The 16232-nt window shown below is 43.9% G+C and overlaps 1 protein-coding gene across 1 annotated transcript; it reads right to left on the bottom strand.

The window, feature by feature from the left end:
• Positions 1 to 335: 335 nt before the first annotated feature.
• On the bottom strand, positions 336 to 11995 carry LOC119853589 (potassium channel subfamily K member 16-like). The gene is made up of 5 exons (XM_038396816.1): positions 11783 to 11995; positions 5491 to 5605; positions 4690 to 4856; positions 2491 to 2656; positions 336 to 553 (listed from the first exon to the last, which is right to left on the bottom strand). The coding sequence occupies exons 1-5, from the start codon at positions 11993 to 11995 to the stop codon at positions 336 to 338; spliced, it is 879 nt and encodes a 292-aa protein (XP_038252744.1).
• Positions 11996 to 16232: the final 4237 nt, after the last annotated feature.

Below are 16232 nucleotides of genomic sequence, written 5' to 3' on the forward strand. Positions count from 1 at the left end.
TCAACAGAATTCAATTCCAGTAGCTAAAGATCAAATCAGAGGGATGGTAATTAATTATTTCAGGGGAACTTGCACCAGGGGGTCGTTGAGTGGAAAGTGAGTGATGAATACTGGGATGTTTGTTTTACAGTCCCACTCCCTCAAAGGTTTTTATTCAGCTGCTGCCTTTACACTATGAAGGACTTTCCTTTCTTCTGAAAATATCTTCTCCCTTGGAGATAGTCTGCAACCTGGGTTTAGATCCAGCAATCTCTTACCCAGAATGCTTGCTTGGTATGTCTGAGGTAGGAGCAGGGGAGCCTTGCTTTTTCTAAAGTGTTCTCCATGAGCCTCTCTCAGCTAGGTATGTGGATTCTGGGTTGATCAGGGTCATCTTCCATCTTGGTAATGGCTTCTTCTGCTGTGCCAGGCTTGTGCCACTTTAGCTGAAGGAATTTTTCCATCAGGTCAGCTCCCAAGTTAAAGACCAGAGCGAGCCAGGCCAAGCCAAAAACAATCCAAATTGCCGCCAGGCTCCTGTACATCGAGATGTAGTGCTTGTTAGGATCTGTGCCTGAAAAAAACATGAAACTTCACATTAGACTGGACCCCTGGGACTGGCAAACAACAGGCCAACCAGATGCAAAACGCAAATAATCTCATGCAAAGATCTACTGTGAGGTCATCATGCTACATAGATCCCACATACAAAATGTACTGTATGTGGGCATATGTCCCAGAATGATTCACTTGTTTTCTTGCTCACGCCTGGCCTACACTAGAAAATTAAGTTGGCATAACTGTGTGGTTCAGGACTGAGAAAAAGCCACACATCGAGCAGTGTAGTTAAGCTGACCTAAGTCCCCATGTATCCATCAGAGGAATTCTTCCATCAGCCTACTACTGCCTCTCGGGGAGGTGGATTACCTACGCTGATGGGAGAACCCCTCTTATCGACTTAAGTAGTGTCTACACTGACATGCTACAGCAACACAGCTGTAGCATTTTAAGTGAAGACATATCCCCAGTTTCTGAGGTTCGGCTTGGAGTAGATGGGATCAAAATTGCAGACAGAACCGCAGGCTGGGAACATGCTGCTTTATTTAACTGAATCACAACACAGTGAGGGGAAAACTGCCACTGACTAAACAAGAAGTAAGAGTGGCACGGAGCATGGTTCCATCCTAAACTACTCTGGGTAACCCATTTAATCCTATCATGACCACTTGACTATACCTGCTATACAGCTGGTAAATAGGACAAGAAAGTGATGTGACTGATTCACTCAATTTGTGGCATCTCCATGCAATCAAGCTGTTACTTTCATCAAACTTCAACTAACACGTGGTGTTTAACCTTAACCAGGGCTATGTAAAATTATTCATTTTAGCCTGTGTTGATGGGAAATCAACCATGTTATAACCATATTAGAAAGGCAGTTTTATTCTACATCTGGTTCTCTAACATGTAAGAATATTATTTTAGCCACACCCATGGTTTATTACACCCATGTTTTTTTCTGTAGTATGCACTATGCCTGAGTTCTGAACAGAGAGGACCAGATATTATTTGCTGAATACATTACCAAGCAAATAGTGCCATGTGCATGTGTAGGGGGTGGGAGAGTGTCACTGATACTCATATGGCAGTTCTAGTGAATGAATGGTCAGTGCATCAACTAAGCAGTATAGTCAGTACTTCAGTCAACAACTTTGCTTAGACTCTAAGGACCAAATACATCATTGATCTCCACAGTGTCACAGCCAGGCCTTATGGCAAAGAGGCTCTCACAATGTACACTCAAAACTTCTGGGAAGTTTGGGGAGGATAAACCCCAGAGAAGGTGACAGAACCTGTTGTTCTTTCTACACATGTGGACATTCTATACCTCATACGTTAAGTGTATTGCTTAAGTGAGCTGGTGCAGAGAAAGGCCTCCTCTCTGGCAGTGACTGTAAGGCACAGCCAGTGCCCCTGTGGATTCTATGCTGCCATTTGGTACATTTTCTTATAAGGGCCTCTGCTTGCTACTAGTATTCACCCTGTAATTATAATCGCTGGCAGCTCAGTATTAGACATGGCTTGAATCCTAAAAATGGTTTATAGAGTTTCTTGTCTACTCCATACGTGGGTGACACTAATTGGGATTGGATGGCTCAGAGGATTAGTAATGGGATATAGAGTCTTTCACCTCTACGTCTGTGACTCACTCTAAACCGGATTGGGAACAGTTACTATCTAATCGGTGTTCAGTGGCCTGTGTGAAATGAATTTGGTGGGTCTTAGTCTAATTCTCAGTGGACAAGGATCCATACCCATCACCACACCTGGCAATAATTAACTCAATTGCCTTAATGGCAATCTTAGTAGAGACATAGGGCCAGATTATGATCTCACTTATGTCAGACTTGCACCGGTGTAACTTGTTAACTTCTGCAGAGTTACTCCCAATTTACAGTGGTCTAAGAACACAGGCCTATAAAATTCATCCAACCCCACCCTGTTCATTACCTACTACATAGTCCCCAAATCCAATGGTGCTGAGGGTGATGAAGGTGAAGTAGAAGCCTTCTCCATAGCTCCAGCCTTCTACATAACTGAAGATCATAGGTGGGAATACTAGAAATAGCAAGGTCCCAGCGGTCAGAAAAAGGGCCAATGCCAGCGTCTGCACTACCTGTAGGAGAGAAGGAAAATGGCAGCTCAGCGGCACTGAGTGTCTGTCATGGGATGGTTGGTGGATTTTTTTTATTGTTGCTGGATTGTAGAAGATACAGTACCCCACAGAATCCAATTATTATGGGTACCAGTGGACAAGATGGAAGGGAAAAATGCTCATCCCCTTCTATGAACTGCAATCTGACATGGTTATATTCTCTCCCTACAGATACTAAAGCACTTCTAGTAATGGATTCATCAGCAGTATTGCTAGCACCAAGCATTCAAAAATCATGATTCAGGCCTCAAAAAATTGTGAAAGTTTTAAAAAATAATATATTAGGGGTTCTTTTTATTTGCCTTCTAGTTTCTGAGCCTTTTGGGTGAGCTCAGATCACATTTTCAAATGTCTGTCCGCAACCAAGAGGACTAGAAACTAATTTTTTTTAAATGAAAGCTGAGATTTTCACATGACTCTAGGAGCTTGACCTTTAACAAAAACACCAAATATGTATGGCTCATGATAAAATGGTGAGAGTTGGCAACCATTGACGTCAATGGCCTTAGAACCAATACATGACTAATTCTGTGTGTGCATTTATCTTGAATGAACTCACAGTCATGACTACTGAATTTGCAAGTCTGAAAGCGTGGGCCTTATTGTCTCTGCCTCAGTTTTCCCCTAATGTAAAATAGTTCATTACCTATCTCCCAGGGTTGTTGTGAGGATTAATAAGATAATGTCTGCAGACAATTTTGAACAGAAAAAGTGCTAAATATTACTGTTGTTCATTCATTCGGGGGTCTGGGATGTAAGAACTTTATCACACAAACCAATAGGATGGGGGAAGGTGACTAGCCAGGAATGGCTAGAAAAAATAATCAATTAATTTCCTAACACTAGTTTAGAGCTAACCTATTTTCCTGGTCTGTGACTTTCTAAAGTGAATGAGCAGTTAAAGCAGGTACTAGAGATGAACGGTCCAGAGAGACAGACAGGCATAGAGACTCCACTTTGAGAAAACAGGATGCGCCAGAGGCTCCGAATGGGCCATAGATTCACCAAAGGGGCATTCACAGATCGGGTATCTGAGAGTCTTCTCTAATCTCTCTTTTCTTTGATTTCAGGGTCCAGCCACAGAGTTTTTATACAGAAACATGGAGAACAAATTTTCTCCATTTACCTTGTTTTCTAAAATATGGATTGACTCAGACTGGGTGACCTACTGACAGGCCTTACTCACAGAGAGTGAATATCTATGTTAATTTAAAAAGAGAGTAACAGAGGGAAAATAATTAAGTGCAGAGTTGCTGGTCCAATTGGTGAAGGGATGTCAGATTAGAATGGACCAATAAAAATGAAATTGTCTTGGCATACAGTAGAGCCTTAGAGTTACGAACGCCTGAATTATGAACTGACCCGTCAACCACACACCTCATCTGGAACCAGAAGTACTCAGTCAGGCAGCAGCAGCAGCACTTACTTATGTTAAATGTAAACTACTCAAAAAATAAAGGGAAAGCAGCATTTTTCTTCTGCATAGTAAAATTTCAAAGATGTATTGAGTGAATGTTCAGTTGTAAACTTTTAAAAGAAAACCACAACATTTTGTTGAAAGTTACGAACATTTCAGAGTTCTGAACAACCTCCATTCCCGAGGTGTTCATAACTTTCAGATTCTACTGTAGTTTAAAACTACTACAGGCTGGGCACCAAAGGCCTGATTCAGTGCAGCACTTAAGTACATACTTGTAGTCCATCAAAGTCAATGGAAGTTGGGCACATGCTCAAAATTAAGGCCATGCTAACGTGTTTTGGGGAATCGAGACTTAAGACAGGCAAATATCGTTTCCTTCAGACAAGAGCAAATTACTTCTAAGTCATCATCTATAAATGTGACATGTTAACTTTCTGATATAGAAAGGACACACGATTATTATGTCCCAGGAGATACACACAAATAGGCAGCAGCAAAGCCTGAGGAGCCACCTGTCTCAGAAAACCACTTAGCTTTAAAACAGAGGAAGACCAATAATAAATGGACACTCTACCCGAGCACGGCCTGGCTTGTGCACCCATCTCTCCAGAGTGATCAGGTGTGCATTGAGTCCTTTCCCCAGCTGATTGAGAAAGGCCAGGTTAAGCGGCACCCCAAACAAGGCATAAAACACACAGAACACCTGCCCAGCCACCGTACTGGGAGCCAAGTTACCGTAACCTGCAGTGAAGGAGAGAAAAAAGGGACAATTACATTAAAAGGCTTTACAGTCAGTCTACTGGCCATGGGAGAACCTCCAAAGGCTTGGAAGCTAGTTTAGTTCAGTTCCATTAAGGCCCAGCTTATCCACACCTTTCCAGGCAGAATTCTGGCTAGAGAAAATGGCACAGCTGCTGATTGGGCCTCAAATCTTTGTCACTATCAAAAGACCACTGGACGTGAAAAATTATTATTTAAAAATGTCTTATCCTTCCACAGTAGGGGGTCTGATTTTCAACCCAGGTCTCCAATTTTGTGATGAATGCAACTAACTTGGTTTTCACAAGCAGATGCAGTACCTGTCTTGCACACACAGCACAGTCACCCAATCTGCATATGCAAATGAAGGCTTTGCAGGTGCAAAATGGGCATGTGCTCACTTTTGAAGGTGCAATAAGCTGAGTGTGCAAAATGAACATGCATAATTGGAGGCTGGCTGAAAATGTGGCACTTTAAATATGCCCCACACTGATACAGACTCTCCTGACAGGTCTAGCCTATCCAGCTGTCACTAGTGATTCAGTCTTTCACAGAACAGTTGGAGGAAGCATCTGTTGACAGAGGAAGAGGTTAATAGGAAGAGAGGCTACCTCACCTATAGTTGTGACAACGGTTCCTGCAAAAAAGAAAGAATTGCTGAAGTCCCAGTTGCTAGGGTTGGTAGAATTTCCTTCTGGGTTGACCCCTTTCTCCCATGCTTCCAGGATGACCTGAAGCAGAAGAAGAGCACAAGAAGCACAGGTGAGCAGCATGTATAGGCTCATGACAAAGAGATTGTCAGGTACAAGGATGGACAGGTGAGTGTTGATGGATGTCTCGAGCAAGCTTAGATGTGTAATAAGCAATGGAGTTTCTAGACAGGTTAGAGTTTGACCAGAAGGACCTGATAAAGGTCTCTCAGTGGCTCAGCAAAGGCCTGAGGAGTAGAGCTGGCCAGGGGCCTGTGCCCTCCTTATAGGAGAACAGGAGCACTCAAGTATGAACGTTTCAATAACTTGCTGGAGGATGAAGGGAAGGGAATGGAAGGGGAACCAAAAGTGCTTGAATTAGGGAAACAAAGTGATGATATACCATAAAAACAAAGGTTGCTCCTCCTCCATGCCTCCCACTCTCCATCTCATCCCAGATTTATGTGTGACTCATGCATATTTGTGGGTGAAGCGGGAGGAGGGGCTGGCCCACCTCAACGTCTTGAGGGCTAGTTCTGTTTTTAGTAGGGTGACCAGACAGCAAATGTGAAAAATCGGTACGGGGGTGGGGGTAATAGGAGCCTATATAAGAAAAAGACCTAAAAATCAGGACATCTGGTCACCCTAGTTTTTAGCTATAGCGTCTCAGCATCTCCACCAATCATCTCCAGGCCTTTCCTTTCGGTCTGACAGCTTGGAGTTAACTAATGAGACATATCCTGTGCTGCTCTAGACTGCTCTCAGCTGCTGGGTGTTGCGGTGGACCAAAGTCAACATGGGTAATGGGAGTGCAGCTCCCCAAACTCAGTTGTAATGTGAAATATTTTACTTGTCTGTCGAAATCATAGAATCCTTGGGTTGGAAGGGGCCTCAAGAATTTGTCTAGTCCATCCCCCTGCACTGCTCAGAACTAACTATACCTCGACCATTCCTGGCAGGTGTTTGTCTATCCTGTTGTTAAAAACCTCTAATGATGGGGATTATACAACCTCCCTGGGAAGCCTATTCCAGTGCTTAATTACTCTTATGTTAGAAAGGTTTTCTTAATATCTAACCTAACTCTTCCTTACTGCAGATTAAACCCATTACTTCTTGGCCTACCTTCAGTGGACATTAAGAACAACTGATCACAGTCCTCTTTATAACAGCCCTTAACATAGATTCATAGATACTAAGGTCAGAAGGGACCATTCTGATCATCTAGTCTGACCTCTGGCACAACGCAGGCCACAGAATCTCACCAACCCACTCCTGCGAAAAACCTCACCTATGTCTGAGCTATTGAAGTCCTCAAATCGTGGTTTAAAGACTTCAAGGAGCAGAGAATCCTCCATCAAGTGACCCGTTCCCCATGCTACAGAGAAAAGCGAAAAACCTCCAGGGCCTCTTCCAATCTGCCCTGGAGGAAAATTCCTTCCCGACCACAAATATGGCGATCAGCTAAACCCTGAGCATATGGGCAAGATTCACCAGCCAGATACTACAGAAATTTCTTTCCTAGGTAACTCAGATCCTACCCATATAATATCCCATCACAGGCCATTAGGCCTATTTACCATGAATATTTAAAGATCAATTACCAAAATCACGTTATCCCATCATACCATCTCCTCCATAAACTTATCGAGTAGAATCTTAAAGCCAGATAGATCTTTTGCCCCCAGTGCTTCCCTTGGAAGGCTATTCCAAAACTTCACTCCTCTGATGGTTAGAAACCTTTGTCTAATTTCAAGTCTAAACTTCCTGATGGCCAGTTTATATCCATTTGTTCTTGTGTCCACATTGGTACTAAGCTTAAATAATTCCTCTCCCTCTCCTGTATTTTTCCCTCTGATGTATTTATAGAGAGCAATCATATCTCCCCTCAACCTTCTTTTAGTTAGGCTAAACAAGCAAGCTCCTTGAGTCTCCTTTCATAAGACAAGTTTTCCATTCCTTGGATCATCCTAGTAGCCCTTCTCTGTACCTGTTTCAGTTTGAATTCATCCTTCTTAAACATGGGAGACCAAAACTGCACAGAGTATTCCAGGTGAGGTCTCACCAGTGCCTTGTATAACGGTACTAAAACCTCCTTATCCCTACTGGAAATACCTCTCCTGATCCATCCCAAGACCACATTAGCTTTTTTCACAGCCATATCACATTGGCAGCTCATGGTCATCCTATGATCAACCAATACTCCAAGGTTTTTCTCCTCCTCCATTACTTCTAATTGATGCGTCCCCCAGCATATTTGAAGACTGTTATCAGGTCCCCCCTTGGTCTTCTTTTCTCAAGATAAAACTTCCTCTTTTTTTAAACGTTTCCTCATAGGCCAGGTTTTCTTTTATAATTTTTGTTGCTCTCTTCTGGACTCTCTCCAATTTGTCCACATTGTTCCTAAAGTGTAGTGCCCAGAATTGGATTCAGTACTCCAGCTGAGGCCACACCAGTGCTGAGTAGTGTAGGACAGCTACCTCCTGTGTCTTACATACAACATATACACTACAGAATGATATTAGTCTTTATTGCAACTGCATCACATTGTTGGCTCATATTCAATTTGTGATCCACTATAACCCCTGGATCCTTATATCCAACTAAATGCCTCTGGGTGAATAGAATGTTGCTTGGCTGCTGTAATATTCCCTCCACAGGGCAGTGGCATTTGTCGGAGTTGTGAGGATCTGTTCTATTTTCCTCTCACCACTTTTGAGCTCCAAGGTCCTGGCCCTCACCCTTCCACCAGGTGATTGAATGAACCTCATTTATGCACCCACCACCCAGCTCCTTAATCAGCAGAAAGGGTTGCTTCTAGAGTGACACAAGACCCACAGAGGCTGAGTGTGCTGCCCCAATAGCCATCTCAGCCTCAACAACCCAACAACCCTGAGATCAGCACTAAAGGTTGGGGGATGCTCATTCAAAACCCAAACCCTTGACTGCTGCTGGGGGCATTATCTCTGCAATGCCTCATTCCAGGGCAATGTGGATGCACTGCTTCTGAAATGTTAGCTGATCTGGTGCAAACTGAATAATACAACTTTTGGTGGTTGGGATTTAATACCTTACATTGTTCTTTCAGTAACAATTCTTATAGCATCTGGAATCTGCAAAGACAGTTAAGACTGTTGTGCATCTGGCCACATTCGATTCTGTTATAGTTGTGTTATTAACACTTTTCTCCCTTCTGTTACCAAATAGCTTTGTTCTGGCCATTAAAAACCTCTTCCGGGAGTTTGACAAATCAAAATATCCAAAATTACTGTTGTGTTTTTAAGTGGGAATGAGGAGAGAAGAATGACATTTCAAACTACACTGAGGTACCAGTCACAGTCCTTTGCCACTCAGAATGCCCAAAAGAACCTCAGCTCTAACTCACGACCCACAAGGAACAACTCTCTGTTCTCCGCAGTTCAAAGCGCAAATGTTCAGAAGTATAATCTCCACTAAGCTGCACATGCCAAGTGCAGAAGGAAAATGCCATGCATTTTTAAAACACCTTTTAAATATTCCAGCCATAAACACCCTCTCTAATCCATCACATCCATATCCTGACACTGTGGGCCATATCTACTGGTGTGGTCTGGCTGCTTTGTGACTCCTGCTAGCAGGATCTGGCTGTGGCGCCGACATATCCAGACCCAGCTGGATCATTCCAGTGTAAGAAGGATCCTCTGGGACAAAACATTAGCAGAATGGCTTCTACCTCCTTCCACCCCTGATGCTGGGGTAGTGGGGTGTGGCTGGGGAAAAGGCGTGTAGCTGGCATGCTCCAATGCTGCACCAATCTGTCGCTGCCTTTTTGTTTCTCTTGGGACCATTAGCACCCAATGTAAATTAGAGCAGCCCTCTGTAAGGGGACCAGCCCTGTATAGAGCTATCACAGGAGCTGAACAGAGCAAAGGTGAACTTTATACCACTTTTTATTCCTTCCTCCCAACATGCACTGCATTCTCCTTAGCCATAGCCAAGGGTTTGGCCCTGTGTGTCAGGATTGATGTTATCTGACAGATGGCTGGAAGCGTGGGCCTGGGCAGAAAAGTGACTGTAAAAATGGCTCCTCTTTATGCAGCTATTCTGCTTCCTGTCTGTATCTAGGGTCAGCTCCACTTCATTTTCTGACACAAAATACGTTTTTACCAGAGATTGGCCCAGGTCACAAAGTTTTATGTGAATTTCCCAATGTTCTAGGCTCTTCAGATCAGGCCAATCTCAGTGTTTCTCCTTTTAGCCCTGCAGAACCAACACCACTAATGGAGATGGAACAACAGGAATCTGCTTCTTGCAGAATCAACTCAATTGTTAACGGAGGTCAAGTCCAAAAACATTGTTAGTGGAGATAATGTATGAGCCAGAAGCAACACTAACTTTTGACTCTCAGATCCCAGGGGGTGGAGTTGCAGGGCTGGGAGTCAGAAAGTCCAGTTTTTCAATTTAACTGAGCAAAGCCAACCCCGTGACACTGGCACACATTAAGCACGGAGCTGCAACAATGCCTTTTACACAGTCACTTTTCAGAGTAGCACAACACTTTAGATTGGGTAGACAGGCACCTCATGATTGAACAGGTAGACAATAAAGACTACAGACAGGTGATGATGGCTTCTTAGCAGTACTCTCAGAGCTAGGGATTCAATTTTGAAATAATTTTATTCCTTCTTATTAATAATAGCTGGAAATGTGTCTAAAAGGCATTGTGAGGGATGACACACAGTTCTCTGCTTGTCCTTCAGAGCTCTCCCTGTGATCTAGTGAGCTGTTTTTGAGTGAGTCTTTTCAAGTTTGATACATGATATCTGATACTTTGGTGCCCTCTGCTGGTTCTTTCCAGAACAGCTGGCAGTTGAAACATTCTTTGCGTTCAATACAACCAGAGGCTCAGCAAAATTTTTCTCTCAATGACACCAGTGCAACCCCTTTAGTTTGAATATAGTTCTATTGGTGTAAGATAGGAGAATTTGATCCCCAGGAAGCTTCCTAGGTTATTAGGGACTGAACTAAGAAACGCATTATCCCAGGATACCAATTGGGCTTAGAGCTGGGAATCATCGTCGCTCTGTATCTGGGCATCAGGGCTCTCTTCTCTGTCATGTTCCGTGCCGTGCAAAGCACTTAACAAGTAATACATCATAGTATTAGTAATTACCCAGTGGTCTTAATGGACCAAGGTTCAGGCAGATTCATTCACTTCCTGCTACCTTTGTGATCTGTACTTCACTCTTCTATCAAGTCCATCTACTATGCCTGCCGGGCTCTTTGTTGATCCAGGAATTGATCAGTGGAAACGCATCAGACCAAGAGTACAATGCAAACTGGCATCCTGTTTGGAGTAGTTTAATGGCCTTACTGAAATGGTTAGCGGAAGGAAAGGCTCCCAGTCTGTGGCTGGAGAAATTGCAAGCCTGAAGAAGAGATCTGATTGATTCAAGGATTTCTTATTGCCCTGTCATTGCATACTACAACCAAAGAGCACAGCTCTCAGTAACCTTAGAGGATATTGCAACTGGTCTTGAAACTGTTTTAAGTTTAAAACTCATTTATTTAGAGTGCACATTGGACTAGATGACAGTATATGTTGTGTTGGTTCCTCTAAATGACAAAGTAAATGGGTTAAAAGATCTCACTGTACATGCTTTCACTTCTGTAGACCTGGTGTCAAATACTGCCTGAGATAACAAATGAAATGGAGTTACACATCTTAAGCTGGTACCTTGTGGATGTTTACCCACTCACCAAAACATAGAACAATATGGCACAGCTCATGGCATTTGAAAGGGCTAGAGCTGGAACAGCAAGGGGTGCTGCAGGACAGGATCCAGGCAGAGACATGCAGGGACGATACAGGTCTGGGCTGAGCTGCATCAGCAAAGATGCCTTTCTTCCTTAAGGTTTGCAATAGTGTTTATCAGTGCAGTACCAAAGGGCTGAGCTGGACACAGGATTGGGAGAGGGGAATTATGGTGAGGCAGCTCTGAGTTGCATCAGAAGAAATGTGTGTTTGGGGAGCCTCACTGTGGGAAAAGCAAGCCATGCTGTAGGTCAGGATTGAGGTGAAATGGCAGAACTGTGTGGAGGGAGCATCTGCCTTTTTTTAGACAGCTAGTTCTTTAATTGCACAGATGCTAAATCGACCTACACATTTTTAGTAAAAATGGATAAACCCTCCAGGACCAAACTGAGCCTTGAGCTCAGAGCTGGGCAGCCTGCTCCTCTTACCTGCACAAACTGCTCCAGGGCTTGCTTGTCCAAGCATGTGTAGTTCTGCAGGAACTTGAGTTTCTCCAGCTGGAATTGGTCCCGAGACTGGGCCTCTGCCTGCTTCTCCAGCAGCTGGAACACCATGGCCCCCAGGAGGAGGTAAAAGAGATACCCCAGCACCAGCACCAGAGTCCAGTTGATCCGCCGGCCGCGCACCACGAGGTGGGACATGCTGCTGCTGTGAGTTGGCAGGCAGCTCTCCCTTGCTGAGCACTCACTGCGTTAATGTGCCACGAGGCACGCTGTCCCCAGCGCCGAGGAATCACACGGTCACGGTTCCAGCTATTGCTGTCGAGAGTCTGTTTAAACAGCTTAAGGGCATCAAGCCTGTATGAAATGAAACAAGTGCAAACAGCGTTCATCCCCCTTCATCCTTTCTTCAGCCAGGAGTGTACTAACTGGCCAGCCCGTGCTAGGTAACACGAATGTTAATCAGAACGCTTTACCCTTATAGAGTATATTTTCCTCCAAGAATCTCAACAGGTGTTACAATTCTTGATGACTGAAGCCCCACAAAACCCCTGTGAGGTGGGCAGCATTCTCCTCATTTTCTAGAGCAGGGAACTGAGGCCAGAGCTGGTAAGTGACTTACCCAAAGTCACACAGTGAGTTGATGGCAGAGCCAGGAAGAGACTCTCACAGTCTTGACTTCCAGCACCTCGCTCTAACCACTAAACTTCAGTACAAGACAGCACTATAACCTCTCTAGTGAGAGGAGACTCCCCAGAACAGAGAAGAGCATGGAGCTGAAGGCATTGAAAAGTCAGTAGCTGTAGGCTGTACCATACAAACATTGGTGGCATCATTGAACACAACAGGATGACGCTCACAAACATTCTGAGTAAAGCTTGGTCACAAAGTGGAGTGTCGAGCAAGTTCAGTCCTCTCACTGCCTGGCTTGCTGGTTCCAAACTCTTTATCCGTGGACTCCACGCCTGGAAAAGCCCTTAGTCTGTAGCTTTAGGGAAGGATTCACTCATCTTTGCTGCTGCCGCTCTCCAGGTTGCCCTTTTAATCCAAATGCACAAGGGGAAGGAGGGCTAAAGGTTAATCGTTAGCTAAAATGGACCCACAGACTCACTCATGGGAGTCTTAATGATTTTCATGCACTGGAAGGGAGCTGGAGTTTTGTATTTTACAGGAGAAAGAGCCAATTGCATCTTGGCCAAAATGTGGCTGAAAGAAAACACCGTCAAGGCAAGAAAGCCACGTCTGGTGCTGTGGTTTTGTTATCAAACCTCCTTCCTGTTCAAATGCTCTGGATAATGGTTTCCTTCCTTTGCTTAATGTTTAGGGTTTTTTCACCAGCCTTGAAATGGTGCTTGGGGAAGTAGACTAAAGGCTGTGACGGGTCACATCCCCTTCTGGGAGAATCTTCACATGCTTCATTTGAACTGCTGTTTGTAAGAGCCAAATCCTGTTGTCCCATGTCAGAATGAGGGTTGGCTGACTGGCAGCAGACTGGGTGTAGCTCAGCCTCGGAAGCTCCTGAAAAGCTGCCTTACGAATATAGCACCTCTTGGACTTGGCTCAGAGCATAGGTGGCTGCTCTGTTGCTGGGTGGCTGAGGGGGAGGAGGGGGCCTGGTAGAGAGACGCCACACTAGAGGACCCTCCAGAGGGTTAGAGTCTCAGTTCTCTGGTGATTCCTCAGCTGAGGAGAGGGAGAGAGAAGCCAGAAGCTGAAGTGAGATTGATATTGCCAAAAAACAACAAAGCCTCCCAATGCAACGGTAAAGCAAATGGTCTAGAGACACTGAACCGCTAGCTTGCTCCACCGCTGGAAGCAGAACTTTTGGTGACTACAGTGAGGGCCAGGGCTTAGTCCTAGGATCCACAGCAACAACTGCTGTGTTTTCTCTGCTTGCAAACTGGAGAGGCACAGTCCATTTGCTATGGATTGTGGGGGCTGTTGTACACACGTGATCTGGGATCAGATTATGTGAGAGATTGCCTGTCAGAGTGGCTGCAAAGCACTTGCTACTACAAATCTGCATACTGAATATCTGATAGCTGGGCTCTTTCACTTCAACAGAACAGGAGGCTGTACTCTCCCACCAGAGGGGCCCTTGGCTCTGGGACCTCTTCCTCTTGGCAGAGCCATCCAAACCTAAAGTGAGCAGCTTTCTGGGATTGCTGCCAATCCATTTATTTTGCTGAGCATTTGGTGAACTGGGTTAAATTCCCACAATTGAAGAAGAAGTCATGGTGAAATGTGTGACAGAAATTAGTTAAATGAGTGACTAACGAAACAAATGGTCAACCCAGTCTAGAACCTTTCTTCGGTTAGAAAGAGTTCAGAGATGACAATGACCCACGTTCCCTAACAGGCCTTGAATTCTTTTCAACAAGGGGACCCAATTATTAGACTTCAAAGCCTAAATCAATATGTCTTGGGAGAAACATCTGGCGATGCTGGTGGAGGAAAGATGGTCGCATGAGAAGGAAAAGTCCAAATAGGTTTGGCTGTTATGGGTGAGACTCTTAAGTGTCTGGGGCTTTGATAAACTGAACCTCCAAATTTGTTGAGGTTTGTTCATCACAATACTTGAGACCCTTGTAGCTGAATTGCATGCATTATGCATGCATCAGAGATGGACCCCATTTGGTTGGGCCAAATGAAAAGATTTCTAATGGCCTTTCATAGGAGGCGATATTATCTTTAATGGCAGGAATTAACTATTACTTAAAAAGCATTTCCAAAGAGTAGGCACCAAAAATCAATTAATTGAAAATAAAATATATGAAGCAGCTGTGGCAAAGTTGAAAAGAGACCTGGAACATATGATAAGAGATGTCCTGAAGATGAGGGTTTCAGTAGGAAAAAGAAAAAAGCAAATCGATTGCGTGTGCGAGAGAGAAAATGCAGAGTAAATACACAGCTGGGGATGAGGCGCTTTCTGGCTGAATGAGCTTGGAGATAAGTGCAAGGACAAAATTGCACAGCGGCCATTTAACAAAGATATTTTCACACATACACAGCTCCATGCAAGTGAACAGAACAGTGTGTTCTGAAACTTGTTGAATAAAACTCGAGAGAAAATGGTCACGCTGTGTCTGCCCCAGTCATATCCTCCCATGGAAAAATCACATTTCTGATGAGGAATCGATTAGAGATCTGTCCCCAGCAGAGACAGTTGTAGGGCTTAATGAATACCTTTTGGGTTTTGTTGGTTTTGCTCTAGAATCTGTAAATGTCAATGTATTTCTTTTTCCCCTTGTTCAGTATAACCTCCCCAGTTCCCAACCAATTGTTAGCACTGACGCATGGATTTTCAGTTTCAAAATGTCTTAAAGAGACTAAAAATGGAGTGAGAAAACCTGTGATTTGAAACTTCTCCCATTATTAGAGACAAAGGATGGAACTCAGTTGTGTTTATCATTTATTGGTTATAGTATCGTAGCATCTAGCAGCCCCGGTCATGGGCCAGGACACCACTGTGCTAGTTGCTGTACAAACACACAACAAAAAGATGGTCCTTACTCTAGAGAGCTTAAATCTCTAAGTAAATCCTCTGGACCTTTTTTTTTTTTTTTTTTTTTTTTAGTTTTTCAATACAGTTTTCTCCTAGATTGAAACCATTGTTTTCCAAGGGAAGCTCATGCAATGGAAACTGTAAAGAGTCTCACTGGAAAGGTCTTCTTGCCCTAGTTCTAGGTTGCACCAGGGTGAACAAAAACCCAACCCAAACCAGAAGTCCCCAATCAGCAGCCCAGAAATCATGTTTTGCTAGACCCAAATGGAATTCAAACCTACAATTTTGGAGTTTAAACTGAGAACTCATGATGTCTGAGTGAGTTCTCAAAAAGAAAAGGAGTACTTGTGGCACCTTAGAGACTAACAAATTTATTAGAGCATAAGCTTTCGTGAGCTACAGCTCACTTCATCAGATGCATTTGGTGGAAAAAACAGAGGGGAGATTGATATACACACAGAGAACATGAAACAATGGGTTTATCATACACACTGTAAGGAGAGTGATCACTTAAGATAAGCCATCACCAGCAGCAGGGGGGGGGGGGAAAGGAGGAAAACCTTTCATGGTGACAAGCAAGGTAGGCTATTTCCAGCAGTTAACAAGAATATCTGAGGAACAGTGGGGGGTGGGGTGGAGGGGAGAAATAACATGGGGAAATAGTTTTACTTTGTGTAATGAATCATCCATTCCCAGTCTCTATTCAAGCCTAAGTTAATTGTATCCAGTTTGCAAATTAATTCCAATTCAGCAGTCTCTCGCTGGAGTCTGTTTTTGAAGCTTTTTTGTTGAAGGATAGCCACTCTTAGGTCTGTAATCGAGTGACCAGAGAGATTGAAGTGTTCTCCAACTGGTTTTTGAATGTTATAATTCTTGACGTCTGATTTGTGTCCATTCATTCTTTTACGTAGAGACTGTCCAGTTTGACCAATG

This window comes from Dermochelys coriacea, chromosome 3 (genome assembly GCF_009764565.3).
Source record: "Dermochelys coriacea isolate rDerCor1 chromosome 3, rDerCor1.pri.v4, whole genome shotgun sequence".
Taxonomy (NCBI): domain Eukaryota; kingdom Metazoa; phylum Chordata; order Testudines; family Dermochelyidae; genus Dermochelys; species Dermochelys coriacea.